Raw genomic sequence first — 17473 nt, 5'->3', positions numbered from 1 at the left:
TCCAGGAGTTGATGTGTGCAGGGGGTTGGTGCCTGCAACCTCGAACAGACAGGCCTCAACCTCTATGTAGTAGCTCGGGTAAGTTGCCAGAAATGGTGTGGGTGCCCCAGGCATGGGGCAGCAAAGGGAGCACCTGTCTGGACATCTGAGCTCCTGGGTTTCAGGCCTGGCTCTGACCTTCAACTTGCTGGGTAGCCTGTGCATGCCCCTTGTGGCACGGCCCCCTCCACTGTTTCATGTGACAAGTGTCCAGGGCCCTATCAGGCTCCTGCTGAGGAGCCTTGTTGCCTGGCAACCCTTTTGGGAGTGTTACATGACCGAGCACCTCATTGGGAACCTAGACATGGGCCTGGGTGTCCCCCAGTCCCAAAGCAAGGTTTTTTTGGGGGGCAGTGGCTGGAGACCGTGATGTGCAGATATGAAATCAGGATCTACATCTCCGGTTGCCTCTCCCCTTGCTCCAGAAGGAGACCGGGGCTTTGAACCCAGAGACCTGAGAAACCACTGATGTTTGAGGCTGAGAGCCCTCTCATGCAGAGGTGTGAGTTTGGGTCTTTCAAATGTAAACAGCCATAATCATTTACTAAGTAAGCTCTTACTAGTCCTACTATGGCTGGCATCTTTAGATCCATTCCTCAGCCACCCCCCTACCCTTTTAGAGCACTACTGTCATAATCCCTATTTTGCCGGTGGGGAAACTGAGGTGCAGTGAGGTGAAGCTACCTACATCAAGGAAGGAGCAAAATGACTTGGATCCCTAAGGTTTTACTCCAATAACTTCATTAAAAAAATAATTCTAGGGGCGGCTGGGTGGTTCAGTCGTTAAGCCTCTGCTTTGGCTCAAGTCATGATCACAGGGTCCTGAGATTGAGTCCTACATCAGGCTCTGAGCTCAGCAGAGAGTCTGCTTCTTGCTTCTCCTTCCTCTGCCCCTCCCCTGGCTTGTGCTTCCTCTCTCTCTCAAATAAATAAAATCTTAAAAAAAATTCTAAGTACAAAGAGAACCTTTTTTTCCCCTTAATAATTTGAGACTAAGTTGCCTACTTGATGCCCTATCACCCACCCCACCCCACCCCCAGCAAATATTTCCAGCAAATGAAAATATTTTCCAATGTAACCACAGGACACCCAGCAAAATCAGAAGATTAACATCGACACATCACTACCATGGAAACCTCAGACCACATTTAAATTTTGCCAGTCATCCCCATAACTTCCTTTATAGCAAAAAGGTCTAGTTCAGAATCATGTGTTGCATTTAGCTGTCATGTGTCCTTAGACTCCTTCCGTCTGGAGCACTTCCAGGGTCTGTCTTTGATTTTCATGACTTGGGCACCTTTGAAGATCACAGGCCAGTTTGGTAGAGTGTCTCTTTATTTGGATTTGTCTTAGATACCCTCATGATTCCACCCCAGTTATGCGTCTTTGACAGGAACATCACAGGAGTGATGCTAGGATCTCTGGACATCCTATCACGTCGTATCACGTGATGACCACTGTCCTGTTGTTGGGCATGCGCACTCTGATCATGTGATCAGAGCCTGTACTGTTAGTGACCCCACCGCAGTCCACAAGGCACCCCTCTCCAGAAGCCACACTGTGGGGCCATTTGGTGAAGCAAATCCACGAGCCTCAGTCCCTGGTGATGAGAATAACCGCAGCTCCGCCACATCGGCTGTAAAGCTAGGGAGAGAGCTACAGAAAAGCCAAGCCTCCTCCTATTTTTGGCTTTGACCTATAAACAGATGCATATACATTTCCAGGCCCAGACTCAAAAGGGTTTATCTTGTCTCCTTGTTTGTCCTCACTCTGCTCCCTGGTGGAGCTCTTAGTCTGCTAAACTCTCTCCGCTCAGCCTTGTCTTGTATGAAACCTCACCTTCTAATTTCTTTCCTGAGTACATACTGTGTGTCAGGCATGGTGACACTGCATGTCAGTGGGGATACAGAGACCATGAAGTCACAGTGCCTGTCTCATGAAGATGGCCATTAATTGGCTTCCTGTATGTAGGTTCTTGATTCGTTAATAACGATGGGAAGTTAGATGCATATCTTTGACTAGAAGTCCAGGGCAATTCTAACAATCGCCTCTTGAATCTTTCCATCACATGGAGGAGAATGAGAAAGAACATAAGCGAACATTGACAGCTAACATTTCCTAAGCACCTACGGTGTGGCAGGTACAGTTGGAACAGCTTACATATTTTATCTCACTGGATCCTCAACCATTTTGCAAAAGAGGAGACGGAGGCTTCCAGAGATGCAGTGGCTTGCTTGAGGCCCACAGCTGTAAGTGGCAGAGCTGACATGGGAACGGTATAGCCCCTGTGCTTACAGAGTCCCAAGGCAGCCAGGGATTTCCTGGAGGGCAGGTACCTGCTTCCTTCATTGCATCCCTTGAGCCTAGCACACAGGAGGTGCTCCCTCCACATCTATTAGATCAGAAGATGAATGAATGTATTAACCAACTGGTTGGAAAAGAAGAGAAGGGAAAGATTTCCTGGAGGGAATACCTGGGACCTCTAGAGCCTGCCCGTTCGTTCCTGCACTCACTCTGTCAAGCTTCCGAGAAGGCAACTGCTCTGTGCCCACGATGGTGCTTATACTAAAGGACCCCAAAGATACAGGGGCCGTCTTGACTTCCATTATTCCCGCTGGCAGGCCAGGTCCCGGCCCCACTACAGCCTCACGCTATTCCTCACGACGACCCAGTGAGCCAGTCCTATATCCCCATTTTACAGATTTTGAATCTCAGGCTGGCAAAATAGACCACTCCTGCTAACGTGGCTTGGCATCGTCCACACCTAGAGGGCGCAGTAGGGAGGTCGGTCAGGCCAGGAAATACACTTCCACCCGTCCGATGCCCTGAAAATCCCACCTCCTTTCTCGCATCTCCGCCCCGCCCCTCTAGAACGCTCAAGCCTTCCGTTGCTGCTGTGGCAACCAGCGCGCCCTTTCCGCTACCTATACGTCATTTCCGGCGCGCCATCCTAGACATATCCGGGTTCCGGCCCCTGGAGCGGTAAGTTACTCTCCCTGAACCAGTAGCTGTGTTTGGTCTGCGGGACCCGGGGGAGGTGAGTGGGGCCGGGGTGCGGGAAGAGACGGGGTGTGTGCGTGGGTCCGCGGCAGTCGGAGTGAGTGCGAGGGACCCACCGAGCCCCGCCACGAAGCCTGGCTTCCAGCCCCCCATGCTTTCGCGCGCTGCTGGCGTAGCGTAGGTTCTACGCTAGGGTAAGTTGTCCGACTTCCCTGAGCGTCGTTTTTCTTATCTGAACCATGGGAACGCTAACACTACCCCCGTCCTAGAGGTGACTAGATGCTTACGTTAGCTTCTCAGCCCTAAGGGTCTGGCAAATACTTCGTACTGCTCTGACCCACGACGTGCGTACTGCTGTGTGCCAAAGGCTCTGTAACGCCTAGTAACCCATCGGTTATTAGGGTGTCCAAGGAGGCAGCGGGATTATTGACTCCGTACCTCCTTTGAGAACATTTCCGTCCTTTCCACTGTTGGTTGAGTTTGGGACCAGCTGCACCCAACCACTGTGCCAGTGAGTGGAATAAGCAGGGAGAACTTTGTGACAGAACCGATCGGAGGTAGTGAACTCCTTGTCCCTGAAGGCTGCTTGCAGCAAGCAGCTGGTAGGTAAGAATCACAGTCACCCTCACATATTGAAAGTATTGTCGCGCAGTGCACCATGCTTGGCACTTCGTGTGTATGTAATACTTAAACACTCACTGAGTATGTGGTAGAGCTGGGATTTGAACTCAGGCTGTGATTTTAGCAGTACTTTGTTCCTTCCCTAATCCAGTAATAGTAATGATGATGAATTTAATTCTGGGGCTACAGTCACAGCTACTGTTCCTTGAGCGTTTTTGTTCTAAGTATTTTTTACTTAATTAAAAAAGATTTTGTGAGAGAACACAAGTCAGGGGAGGAAGGGGCAGAGGAAGAAGAAGAAGCAGACTCCCTGCTGAGCAGCCTGATGTGGGGCTCCATCCCAGGGCCCTGCGATCATGACCCAAGCCTAAGGCAGACGCTTAACCCACTGAGCCACCCAGGTACCCCTGAACTAGGTGTTTTTTAAGCAGCATCTCAATTAGGTTGGCTCACAGGCATTCTCAGAGGGTAATGATCTAGTTAATCTGCTTAAGAAAGAGACAGCTGAATCTCATTTCCCAGCTACCGGGAGCTTAATACTCCATGGCAATACATGGATGTCTGTTAAAGTAGTGTTTATAATTACTGCTGCCTTCAAGAGGGGTTCATGTTTCGCAAGGAAAACTTTAAGTCTTAGGGTCTCACCAAGTAATATATTTCAGAAGGCATATTCTAAAAACAGTCACTCCTGGGGCTGCCGAGGGTCCAGATTAATACAAACAACAAAATCTGGGATCCGGGAAGATGCCCACCCTGTTTCTGAGGCAATAATAAATAGAATAATGTGCTTGGTTATTTTCATGTGATTTATATACATGTGAGTGTGTGTGAAGTTTTAAGACATTGACCAGGACAGAGAAATAGATGCTTAGGAGTCACCTATTGTTGGGACTGGTCGTTTGTACCACCTGTTTAAATAGTGTTTGTTTTCTAAAATATGTTTTTTTCTATCTGCTTTATTGGAATGTAACTGATTTTAATGGACTTTAGTTTGGAGGAGTTTCGAAGGGAGCAAGGAGCGGGGACCTACTGCTGCTCCCCCCGGACTACCACAGACTATGCATGCCTTTTTTATTCCTTTCTTTAGTGACTGGCCATGTCACTGTCCCACCTGTACCGGGATGGGGAAGGCCATGTGGATGACGATGATGATGAGCGGGAGAATTTTGAGATCACCGACTGGGATCTCCAGAATGAATTTAACCCCAACCGGCAGCGCCACTGGCAGACCAAGGAAGAGGCCACCTATGGAGTGTGGGCAGAGAGAGACTCAGATGAAGAGAGGCCAAGCTTTGGAGGCAAACGGTACTGGCCCGCATGGAGCTGCTTCCCTCTTGCTTTAGGGAAGGTGGGGAAGATGGAGAGGGGTTTGGGCAGATACCCCACTAAATACACTACTCTCCTAGCCTAACTGAGTCCCACTGCTACAACATTAGCTAGGGGGCCCAGCTTCCTGTTTGGTTGGAGTGCTGCTCTTCTGCTGATTTAACCATCTTTTGGTGTTTAATGAACAGTTATACGTATTAGGTCTTATACTCCCATTCCTTGGCTTCTGGGAGCCCAGACACTAGAGCATGGAGACAGGCATTCATCGACAGTTCCCACAGTGGACGTCTGTAATTGACTTAGGACCCAAGGGAGAGAGTTGGACCTTTTCTGGGAGGCAAGGGAAGATTTCTTTAGAGAAGCTGCCCTTGAAGGTAACAAGGGGGTTGGAGAGGCATGAGTCTGCAGAGGCTCTTAAGGGGAGGTAGCAGGTGTCCACAAGGAGACAGAAGGTTCTGCAGGCTGGAGTGGAGAGGGAGAGGGAGCATGGTTTAAGAAGAGGCCCCTGGGGCTGTGGTAGAGGGCAGATGATGTGGGTAGCAGTTATGTCTGGAGAGTTGTGCAGAGTTGGCATGGAGCTCCAGTGGAAGAGGGAGCTCTGTGAGACAGACAGGGTCCCTGCAGGGGTGGCGGCAGGGAGATGAGGATTCGGGCGGGTAGTCTTCCTCTTCAGTGTGAGTCGTGTGTGCACTGGCCACAGCTCACTTGACTGGAGCATGTAGCGAGTTTGGGTTTGTCTCCCAGTCCCATCTGTGGCCTATAGGCTCAAGCCCATGGAGACTATGCCTTTTTCACGAAGGAGGTTGGGGAGAAAGAGTATGGAGATCGGCTCAGCCCCTTCTCATCTGGCAAGGAAACCTACAAATGGATGATAAAAGGATCAGAGGTCAAGAATTACGGAATCCTAAGCGAATAAACAGCCAACGTTTGCTGGCCCCTTACTTGTTCTGCGCGCTTTACATGCTCGGTGTCCTTTACCTTGTGAGAAAAATACCATTATTATAATCACATTTTACAGATTAAGAAACTGAGGCAAAAGGCACACAGCCAGGCTAGGAGAATCTGACTCCTGAGTTTGGGCTCTTAGTCCCTAAGTTACATAGCATCTTTTAGGAAACAATCCTCAGTTCTCTTACTGCTGTGGGGTGTTTAAAGACAAGTTGGTCATTGTATAAAGGGAACCAAGGTTTATGCCATTTTAAGTACTGTTCTTGGGATGGTCGTGGTCAGCATCATTACTCTCCACTTCACAGAGTTAATTTTTTAGGTATTTTACTTTAGTTTTCATATACCAATAAAGGTAATGGACTTGAAATTTTTCTAAGAATTTGGCCATTATAATTGTTAATATACTTTCAACTCACACAGTTTCTTTTATTGTGTTTAATGATTTTTATTTATCAGAATTTCTTTCTTGCCTGGTTTTTATACATGAAATAGGGTCCAAAACACATGCTTTTTTAAAGTAAGTTAATTTTGAAACACGTAAAAGGAAAGTTGCATTAGCATATCATATTTTGCATTTTTCCCTTTCACTTTCATTGAGACATAATCAATACACTGTTTAAGATGATATTTTGCATTTTTAATCAACGCTGCACTGACAGGGTAACTCTTCAGCTGTATGGTTGACTTGAACACATCAGGCAACAATGTTCCGTGATTACAGGAAGCTAGATCTGGGGCCCTTTTGGTATAAGTGAATGTGTTGCTCTTTTAAAATGGATCTGGAGGTCCCCTCTAAGGGCTTCTCAGGCTAGCAGAGTTTGCATGAGGGCCCTGGGGGCCGTGTGTTTACCCACAGGGCCCGTGACTACTCCGCGCCAGTCAACTTCATCAGTGCAGGCCTCAAGAAAGGGGCAGCAGAGGAGGCTGAGCTGGAAGATTCGGAAGATGAAGAGAAGCCTGTTAAGCAGGATGACTTTCCCAAGGATTTTGGACCCAAGAAGTTAAAGACGGTAGCTCTTCATCTTAGGCTTGCGACTTTCATAATTGCCTTGGGAGGTTATGCAGCCCAAGCCCTTCCTATGGGTGGTGAGGGGGTGCTCAGCAGAGGCCGGTTGGGTGGGTTTCTCCTCATGGTGGTGGGTTCCTCTGAGGTGGGAAGTGGGTAGTGCAGTCTCTGCTTTCATAACACATGGCACAGATCTGTTTTTGGTTCATATGACGCTTTTCACGATGCTCTGACTGCCAGACCCTTTCCCCATCATCCAAGCTTGCTTTTTTAGGTTTTTTCTTCTTTTTCTTTTTCCATCAACTAAACTTTGGGTTGTTTTTTTTTTTTTTTCTGCTCAGGGTGGCAATTTTAAACCCAGCCAGAAAGGCTTTGCAGGAGGAACCAAGTCTTTCATGGATTTTGGCAGCTGGGAAAGACACACAAAAGGCATTGGACAGAAGCTTCTTCAGAAAATGGGCTATGTCCCTGGCAGGGGCCTCGGGAAGAACGCACAAGGTAGGGCACCAGCACCTGGCAGCTGGGCAGGAGGGCGGCGAGGCGGAATAAAGAGGAGTGATTTGGGGTTGCCTTGCTTTTTCTCTCTTCAGAGTACTTGAACTCTGCAGCTTGTTCCACCCGCACTAGACAGCTGTGCTCCTCAGCTGTCTGCATTACCACACTCCAATAAAACACTTTTTCTGCAGGAGAATGAGGCTTAGGCTTTATAGAAGAATGCTCAGACAGGGCTCAAACTGATAGGCTTCTTTTGGACCTGTCCAGTGTTTGTTAACAAACGAGTTTGTTGCCAGTATTTATAAATAAGATAATTTTACTTCAGATTTCCGATTTTGCCTGCTGGAGTGGGTCTTAGCTGCCGAGGACAGTGCTTGTCCCTCCACCACTCCCTGTTGTCTTCTGTCCCTGCACACTTCCCAGCACAAGTTGTCCTGGGCCCTGGAGACTCAGGAGCTGGCCATCCCTGCTCAGTTATTTGTTTTTCGGGAATAGCAGTGAAACACCATGTGTGGCTTTTTCAGTCCTAGAGATCGGAAACCTGGCTGAGCAAATCCGCATCGGAGCCTCCTGTCAGTGCTCAGCAGCCTGTCTTCTGTCGCCAGGCCTCGTCCACACATTTTTGCTCACACATCCCTGGCTCCTTGATACTGAAGCCACACAGACTGAGCACTTGGCTTCTTCCCATGGAACCTTGCTCTCTCCTTGACTTGTTTCCCATGAGTCGTCACCAAGTGGCTGCAAACAGTAATAGTGCCCCTAATGCAAATTCCACCCCGGGTATGCGTTGAACACATTAGGTGTAGGGAAAGTCCGAGAACCTCCGTGGAGCTGGAGATGGTGACCTGGAAAGAGAATGAGGGACTTTCCTAAATCGAGATTGCTCCAGAACTATGTGGAGGGGCAGGTGGGCAGTCCTCACTGAAACGCCGTAGTCCTGTCTCTAAACACTTAGAAGAAGACAGTTATTTCCAAGGCTTCCAGGAGCCGCAGAGCAGTTGAAGTCTGGGAGACGGGAGCTACCGAGTGAAAAGGAGGGGCTCTTGCATCACCTCCCTTCATGCAGTCAATAAACTCTGACTGATTCACTCATCTTACAGAGCCCTCCTCCAAACTGTAGAATTTGGCATCCCAGAGTTCCCAGTTACATATGAACAGTTCTCTTTTCTCCCAGTATACCAAAACAAACAAAAGAGTCTAAGTGGAAATGAAAAATCTGTGTTTAGGACATCAATAACCTAATGTCAGCAGCCTGTTGTGAGCCCCATACATGCTTAGCAATTCCAAATCCCACGGAACCTGAACTTCTTCCAGGGGCAGAGACAGGCCTTCCTTCCTCGGCTGTGTTATTCTGTGCCAGGTCTAAGGAAGGGCGGGTCCACTGAGTGGCTTGTCCAAATACAGGAATTGCTGTGATCTGAAGTTGTTTATCTTTTCCTGAAATTTGTCAGGTATCATTAACCCCATCGAAGCCAAGCAGAGAAAGGGAAAAGGTGCCGTGGGAGCTTATGGCTCAGAGCGGACCACTCAGTCCCTGCAAGACTTCCCTGTGGTTGACTCCGAAGAAGAAGCAGAAGAGGTAACCAGAAGTTGGGAGTCACGGGCGGGTGGTGCCTGCCATTTCTGACCGTGGTTGGTTCGTGCATTTGTTCATTCATCCCGTTGGCCTTCAGGTGTCTTTGTCTCTGTGTCGGGCCCTGTGCTGGCAGCGGGCTGTACCGCGAGGAGTGGTTTCGAGGCCAGAGCCAGGAAGCAGCTGCAGTGTGGTTAGTGAGAGCAGGGTGTGCTGAGACGTGCCAGTGTAGGAAGTAATTGGGGGTGGGGGTGACCTACTTAAATAGGGTGGTCAGGGAAGCTCTCCTGGGCAAGGACACCATCTGCGGACGCATGGCAGAAGGCAGCAGGTGTGGGACCAGTCAGAGGAGGCTGAGCAAGAAGCTCCGAGCCTAATGGCAGAGGCCACGGAGACGGCTATGGCGGGACGGCTTTCGTCTCACATGGCACGGAGCCCGCCGTAAGCTGGTTGTCACTCTGCTCTGGGAACAGCAGGGGCCAGCTCTCCTGAGTGAGAGGACTTCCCCCTTTGCATTTACGAGGGAAAGCAGGAGGCTGCAGATGCATGTGGTCACTGTTCTTGTCACGGAGCCTCTCCTGCTAATGTGTGATCGAATGGGGGTGCCTCCTCCGAGTGGGGGCTTCTGGGAGGCAGGTGCCCCAGGCCCATGGCAGACATGAGTAGGTGAGCCAGGTTTGAGGCAGGGAGGAGTGGCGGGGCCCGAGGTGGACAGGCGAGGGCCTGGCTGTCTGTTCAGCTCCAGGCAACTGTTGCTGTAAATGTGGGCTCAGTATTGCTTGATCTTTGGATTTTCCTGAAGTAGAAGTCCAGATTGTTTTTAGGAAAAAAAGTAAGAATTTTAAACCAGTGTGAGGAAAACAGAATAACAAGCATAAAACCCACTTCGGTGGGCTGGACTCTACTGCCCTCAGACCAAGTTGTCTTCTCTACTGCAGATCTTCCTACAGAAAAATTTTGTCTTTTCAAAAGGTATCTTCACCTTAAGACTCAGGATCCTGCTTATCTACCTTCATTTTAAATTAGAACCAAGGTTTTGGGGGTGCCCAGGTGGCTCAGTTGTTAAGCATCTGCCTTCAGCTCGAGTCATCGTCCCAGGGTCCTGGGATTGAGTCCCGCATCAGGCTCCTTGTTCAGTGGGAAGCCTGCTTCTCCCTCTGCTACTCCTACTGCTTGTTCTTTCTCTCGCTGTCTTTCTCTGTCAAATAAGTAAATAAAATCTTAAAAAAAAAAAAAAAGCAAGGATTTGCATACTTTAAAAAAAATCCTTTATATTGTTTTCTAAGTTTTACACGAGGTAAATTTAAAACTAATGTAGTGCCAGCCCACAGTAGATGCGCCGTAAGTGGGGCCTTTGTCTGGGTGTTCCTCTTTCCAGTCTGAGGTACCTGCTTTCTGAACCCTCTCATTTGTAAGAGAAGCTGGGTGTTGGGGAGTCTCAGGAGATGGTTTAGTATCATGCACACACACTGCTTAGCACAGAACCTTGTGTAAATCTAAGAGTACACCTAGCAAATCTCTAACCGCCCTTCCTTAGTCCTCGCACAGAATAACAAAGCCGAGGAAGGAAGGCCCATCTGTGAGTGGTCTCTGCAGCCCCACCTGCTGTAAAAAGTGGCCTTTGTTGTTTGACCACCTCCCTCTGCTTTAGGAGTTTCAGAAGGAGCTGAGCCAATGGAGGAAAGACCCCAGCGGAAGTAAGAAGAAGCCCAAATACTCCTACAAGACAGTGGAAGAGTTGAAGGCCAAGGGCAGGATTAGTAAGAAGCTTGCTGCCCCCCAGAAGGAGCTTTCTCAGGTCAAGGTAAGGGAGCCCTTGGTTCTGGTCCAGGATGGGCCCTGGGAAACACAAGTACCCCACACCCAAGTCAGGTCAGTCACTGAACATTCTCTCAGGTCATGTTGAATCTTCTGTCTATGCTTTTCTTTTTTTTCCTCACTGGGCAGTGGTGTGCTCCCATTCCCTGCACTCCCATGCCCAGGGAGAGCTTCTGCATTCCAAAGGCTGGGCGCTCCTGATGGTGCACTCATGGTATGGGAGACAGACAGTGACCCCTTCTTCCTGAAGTGACAGGCCGTGAGCTTAATAACATTTCCATGATTATAAATGCAGTGTGAAGATGGTTTTTTAGGGAGTGTGTAGTTCCAGAGAATGAAGTACTAGATTATTTGGTCCTACCTGTGTGACTAAACCTTTAGCTGTTTTCTGGTTTGGTTTGGAGCTATCTTGTATATAAAGTTTTGGCTGTATTTCAGACATTTTCTAAGGATAGATTCTTAGAAGTTGAATCACCAGGTTAAAAATAGGAAGCTTTTTAAGGCTCTTGAATACTTGAAAGGGTGCACTAACTCAGACTGTGACTAGAAGTGCCAGAGAGCGCCCTTGGGGCATACCAGTATTTTCAGTTTTAAAAACTGATTCAATTTTCAGCTGCTGTTACATGCACATAGTCCTGGGTTTTCTGTCACTCCCCTAGGTAGCCAGAGAATAAGGGTGACAGTTGTCTGTTGTAGTCTGGCGTAGGACAGTGTGTGTGTATGTATGTGTGTGTGAGAGAGAGAGAGAGAGAGCGGTGTTCTCAGCTGCCGGAGTGTTGTGTATCAGATTCCCAGCAGGGAGGACTGGGAAGCCACGCAGCTACGCAGCCCCTAGCCAGAGATTTGCAGTCAGTACGTACAGACAGGGCCTGGGAAGTTCTGTGTTTATTTTTTTCCACCTGATTCTAATGCACATGGTTCTTGGCTGACACTTTTACTTCCAGGGCTGATGGATGGCTGTGTCTCAGTACGCTTTAGAGTCCACTTTTCCTGTTTTCTTGAAATGCTCCTTTTCTAAGTTGCCTTGTCCAGTCATTGTTTTCTGGTGTGTCATTTTGTTTCTAAATCAAAAAACAACTTCTTACCACAGAGCACCATGTGGTACCATTTAGGCAATTAGAAAACACAGTGGCAGAAATACTATTTTCCTTCCTTCCAATGGATGACCAGTTTTAACACCTCGATGCACATCCTTCTAGGTCCCTTTGCTTAAATAACGCGTTTTTCTTGTACCACAGCATGACAGTTTGACCACATTAGCTGTTTCATTACCAGCTTTGGTCAGTGCAGCCTCTCCCTTGACATAGACCTAGATTTTCTTCTCAGCTGAGTAGTGTGCTCCTGAGGGACATGTCTGGAAGTGCTGGCTGCATCCAGTGGTCCCATCTCTTGACCCTCCTGCAGGGATCCCCCACCCCCCGGCTCTGCCATAGCAGGGCTCGTGCACACCTGCATCCTGCCCTCCCAAGGTGTGTTCTCACAGGGCAGGGATGGCATGTGCTGACCTCCCTCCCTCATCCCCTACCCCGCTGCCACCTCCCAGGTCATCGACATGACCGGCCGGGAGCAGAAGGTCTACTACAGCTATAGCCAGATCAGCCATAAGCACAATGTGCCTGATGACGGGCTGCCGCTGCAGTCCCAGCAGCCTCCACAGCCTGGCAAAGAGGCCAAGACTCCGGGCTTCGCGCTGCCTGAGCTGGAGCACAACCTGCAGCTGCTCATCGACCTCACAGAGCAGGAGATCATCCAGAGTGACCGGCAGCTGCAGTATGAGCGGGACATGGTGGTCAACCTGTCGCATGAGCTGGAGAAGATGTCAGAGGTCCTAGAGCACGAGGAGCGGGTCATTGCCAACCTCAGCAAGGTCCTCGAGATGGTAGAGGAGTGCGAGCGGCGTCTGCAGCCCGGCTGCAGCGACCCCCTCACCCTAGACGAGTGCGCCCGCGTCTTTGAGACCCTGCAAGACAAGTACTACGAGGAGTACAGGATGTCTGACCGTGTGGACCTGGCCGTGGCCATTGTCTACCCACTCATGAAGGAGTACTTCAAGGAGTGGGACCCGCTGAAGGTGAGCGGCTGGCGAGATTTGCCTCTCTGCTCCTGCCCGCGGTGGGGGCCTGGGCCTAGAGAGGCTGCACCGGGCAGGGTGGCTGAATCATGGCTGCATCTCTCTCTAGGACTGCACTTATGGCACCGAGGTGATCTCCAAGTGGAAGAGTCTCCTGGAGAATGACCAGCTCTTATCCCATGGTGGGCAGGACCTGTCGGCAGACGCCTTTCACAGGTAGTCACGTGGGAACCGGGAGGAAGATGCCACTGGGGAGGGTGAGGAGTGGCCCTGCTCTAGGGGTTTCTGTGTACTTGTCCACCCTGCGCCCGTGAGCGTCATGCACAGGCCGGGCGCCGGGCTTGCCATGGGGTTGAGGCAGACAGCCTCAGCCTGCAGAGAGTGTGAAAAGCAGGTGGAGGATAAAGAAGCAGACAGACAAGGCCAGGGATGATAAACAGAAAGGACACGCCCGTTTGGGGTAGTGGGAATAACTGGAAGCAGAGGTCTCCGAGAGGTGACATTTGAGCTGTGACCCATGAGGTGAGTCATCCAGCTGCACACACAGCTCCAGCGGGAAGGCAGGCCATCCCTGGAGAGGGGACCCTTGTGACCCCACAGCAGCCCTGCCAGGCAGGCGGGTACTGGCAGAGCGGTCCAGACGCTGTGGATGAGCAGGTGGTGGCTGGGTGAGGGGTGATGAGGCTGGTGCAGGTCTGGCCAGGATGGGGACTGGCCTGGTGGTTTACTGTGTTCATTTCTGTGCCTTTTTCTTTCTTATTCTGGAGAGTTGGTGGTGGTATACTTGGTCTGCTTTGAAACCTGTCCGTGCAGTTAGCCTGCCCGCTGCCTTTCTCCCACAGGCTGATATGGGAAGTCTGGATGCCTTTTGTTCGAAATATTGTCACCCAGTGGCAACCAAGGAACTGTGACCCGATGGTGGACTTTTTGGACAGCTGGGTGCACATTATTCCCGTGTGGATCTTAGATAACATCCTGGACCAGCTCATCTTCCCCAAGCTGCAGAAAGAGGTAGAGCCCCAAGTCATGGGGGACCGCTGGAGTAACCAGGGGCCCTTCACTCCCTCAGTGCCGTCAGAAGGCCTGGAATGAACAGAATCTGCTGACACGGTGATTGTCCTATGGGTAACTCCAGCCCTTTTGTTGGCACTTTACCCCCAACAGATTCCTGTTTAAATAGGGAATTCATTTTCTCAGTTTGTCTAATGCAAGCAGAATTTGTGCCATTTGAGAGATTCCATGCAATTGCCCTGGTGGTAGTGGTTTGGTTATGCAGAGGCGTGTGGGCTGCACGGTGCAGGTGGAACTGCTGTTTTGTCCCACACCTTCTGCAGGTGGAAAACTGGAACCCACTGACAGACACTGTGCCCATCCACTCCTGGGTCCACCCGTGGCTGCCCCTCATGCAAGCACGCCTGGAGCCCCTTTACTCCCCCATCCGCAGCAAGCTGTCCAGCGCCTTGCAGAAGTGGCACCCCAGCGATTCCTCTGCCAAGCTCATCCTCCAGCCCTGGAAAGATGTCTTCACCCCAGGCTCCTGGGAAGCGTTCATGGTCAAGAACATAGTGCCCAAGCTGGGTGAGGAAATGGGGAAGGGGCATTAGGTCCAGCAGCTTTGGTGCCCTGGTTTCTGTGGCCAGCGGTAAGGGATCCATGCTTCTTAAAACACGGGCTTGGAGCTCAAGGAGAAAGCCGAGGACGCGGTACTCCTCACCACAGGAAGTGCCATTTTGTGCACAGAGGTGGCATATAAATGTACCTGGGATCCTGACGACAGCAGCAGCCTGAGGCTCCGCAGGCCTCCTGCTTCCAGATTGGTCTAGTTTGGGCTTCTCGTAACATGCTAGGCATCGGTGTTCTGAGATTTTTGTGGTATTTGATTTTAAATATGTATTTATTGTTTCTGGGTTAGAGACGAAAAGGGTTTTCAAGAACTGGCATGTCAAGGACTTAAAACTGATAGATAAAAGCAAATTTAGGCCAGTGTTTTCTGATGAGGATTTTGCTCTGTGCTTCTGGGACTCTGCCTTAAAGCTTGGGTTGCTTTTGCAGGGATGTGTCTTGGGGAATTGGTCATTAACCCCCACCAGCAGCACATGGATGCGTTTTACTGGGTCATCGACTGGGAAGGCATGATCTCTGTGTCTAGCCTGGTAGGCCTGCTCGAGAAGCACTTCTTCCCCAAGTGGCTTCAGGTATACCCTGCTCTGCTGTGGTTTTGGGGCAGCTTCCCAGGGGGTGGGGGAGGGGAATGGAGGCAGGGAGGATTACACTTAATTTCCTGCCCAGGTCTGACTGCAGGGGCTTGATCCCTGGGTAACTGTCAAATGCTATCACACAGGACAAAAATAAACAGTAATCCCAGCAGCCACCACTTACTGAACATACGCCATGAGCCAGATGTGAAGCATTTCATGTGGTTCTCTCCACTCCTCACACCACACCTTTGTGGGGGGACCATCACAGCCCTGTCATTTAGGGGCTGAGGTTTGGTGAGTTTACATTCAAGGGAGCTTAGCTGGCAAACGGACTCCAAATTCTTGGAGTCACTTGGAGTGGAGTCATACTCTGAAAGCTTCTGTTCAGCCCCTGTAATCCCCTACACATCTCCTTGTAGGACCACGATCAAAACAAACAGAAAGCTTTGCTCCCATGTGCCACCATCGTGGATGCAGATGTCCGATTTGTTTCTTTTTGGCAGGTGCTGTGCTCTTGGCTCAGTAACAGTCCGAATTATGAGGAGATCACCAAGTGGTACCTGGGTTGGAAGTCCATGTTCTCAGACCAAGTGCTGGCACACCCATCTGTCAAGGACAAATTTAATGAAGCATTGGACATCATGAATAGGGCGGTGTCCTCCAATGTTGGTGAGTGAGGATTCCGCTTTAGGGCTCCTTGTTCCAAGCGTCGTGTTTCTGAACACATAAATGACACAGAAGCAAGAGTTTTCGGGTGCCTGTGGGCTGTCCGCTCCAACATGGACTCTTCCCCACCAGACCCCCTGCCCATCTCTGCTGGCCCTAGGAGGGGCACAGGGCCCCGACCCGAGTCTCACTGCAGCCAGATTCATACTGGGGGGAGCCTGCCTCTAGGGCCACCTTCCGGGTTCGCCGGCACGCCTGTGAAGAGCTCAGTGTGCTCTCTGAGTGGAACAGCCTGACACCTAGAAGTTGCCTCTCCTCACCTGGCCTATTTTATTTACTTGTGGAACAGTCATAATGCCTACTTGTAGAGGTTCTTAAAAACCTAGAGGGGTGAAGTGAGCCCTGGTCTGTACAGCACTTTGCAGGTGGTATCTTTGTTGTCTCAGAAGTAGGCAGGTGACTGTCCCCTTCATACCCATCCCAGCTTCTGACCAGGTGAGTCACTGTGCTCGCATCCCAACACAAAGGCCACCGTGGTACCCAGGCCAACCCTGCTTCACAGACAAGCCCCACAAGGCCGAGAGCTTGTTCAAGGTCACACAGCTACAGTGGCAGCTGGGACTGTAATTTCTGTTTTCTGAATCTTTAGTTCTTTGAGCCTGTTACATGAAGAGAAGGTTCATGGTACATATACTCTGCTGAACGAGGCAGATAGACTTCTCAGATCTCGCTCACCTGGGCCCCTCAGTAGGTCATCCTGATCCTTTTCATACTCTCCAGAAACTCTCCCTCGGCCACCCTGGCTTCGGGCCACCTCCTAGAGCTGGTCCCATCCGTTTCCCTTAGCACTGGACATTGTGGCCCTGTACTGTCCTTCAACATCTATTTGAGTTCCCCAGATGCATTCTAAATTCTCCCAGGGCTGGGGCCTCTATGGAGAAGCTAAAAACAGAACTAGGCTAGGCCGTGTGTTGTCAAGATTTCCAGCCCTAGAAGGATCAGTCTTGTGCAGGAATTCACGTTAATCATCTCTCTGGTTGCTACACATTAGCCAGAAACCTTCAGACCAATTTTTGTATGCTTGCGGGTGGCTGTCTAAACTTGCTGAAGGCGCTTGCCATCTGCCTTAGTGCTTTGTGTCTCTGAGGCCCAGCTGCCTGTGAAGTTGGAACCCCACTCCTCACCCCTCTCCCCTCTGGCTCTCCCAGGTGCCTACATGCAGCCCGGAGCGCGGGAGAACATAGCCTACCTCACGCACACGGAGCGGAGGAAGGACTTCCAGTACGAGGCCATGCAGGAGCGACGGGAGGCTGAGAACATGGCCCAGCGGGGCATTGGCGTGGCTGCCAGCTCTGTGCCCATGAACTTTAAGGACCTCATTGAGACCAAGGCCGAGGAGCACAACATTGTTTTCATGCCAGTCATCGGGAAGCGACACGAAGGGAAGCAGCTCTACACCTTTGGCCGCATCGTCATCTACATCGACCGGGGAGTGGTGTTTGTCCAGGGTGAGAAGACCTGGGTGCCCACCTCCCTGCAGAGCCTGATCGACATGGCCAAGTAGAGGGGGAAGGCTGGACCTTGCACCGGAGAGGGGACATGGTCATGAATAAACGGTATTTTAAACCGCCTCTGAAATAGTTACTCTCCATCCATGGATATCCCTGGTCAGGTCAGCAAGAAATGACAAAACCTAATGCTAACGCTAAGGC

The 17473-nt window shown here is 50.4% G+C and overlaps 1 protein-coding gene across 4 annotated transcripts; it reads left to right on the top strand.

Annotated features, from left to right (window-relative positions):
- Positions 1-2924: 2924 nt before the first annotated feature.
- Positions 2925-17392, top strand: TFIP11 (tuftelin interacting protein 11). Of its 4 annotated transcripts, none has more exons than XM_032883277.1 (13): positions 2925-3021; positions 4748-4965; positions 6791-6944; positions 7282-7438; positions 8887-9014; positions 10660-10812; positions 12370-12897; positions 13007-13113; positions 13740-13908; positions 14232-14475; positions 14950-15092; positions 15599-15764; positions 16970-17392. In XM_032883277.1, exons 2-13 carry the CDS (start codon positions 4757-4759, stop codon positions 17323-17325), a joined length of 2514 nt encoding a protein of 837 aa, XP_032739168.1. In that variant the 5' UTR covers positions 2925-3021; positions 4748-4756; the 3' UTR covers positions 17326-17392. The 4 variants fall into 4 exon arrangements, with proteins under 4 accessions (XP_032739168.1, XP_032739167.1, XP_032739169.1 ...); XM_032883276.1 differs by lacking the exon at positions 2925-3021 and adding an exon at positions 3028-3076; XM_032883278.1 differs by lacking the exon at positions 2925-3021 and adding an exon at positions 3475-3641.
- The last annotated feature ends 81 nt before the right edge of the window (positions 17393-17473 follow it).

This window comes from Lontra canadensis, unplaced genomic scaffold (assembly GCF_010015895.1).
Source record: "Lontra canadensis isolate GAN:19392208 unplaced genomic scaffold, GSC_riverotter_1.0 scaffold87, whole genome shotgun sequence".
Taxonomy (NCBI): Eukaryota; Metazoa; Chordata; class Mammalia; order Carnivora; family Mustelidae; genus Lontra; species Lontra canadensis.
The sequence above is the reverse complement of the archived record's forward strand: the minus strand, read 5'-3'. Positions and strand labels throughout refer to the sequence as shown.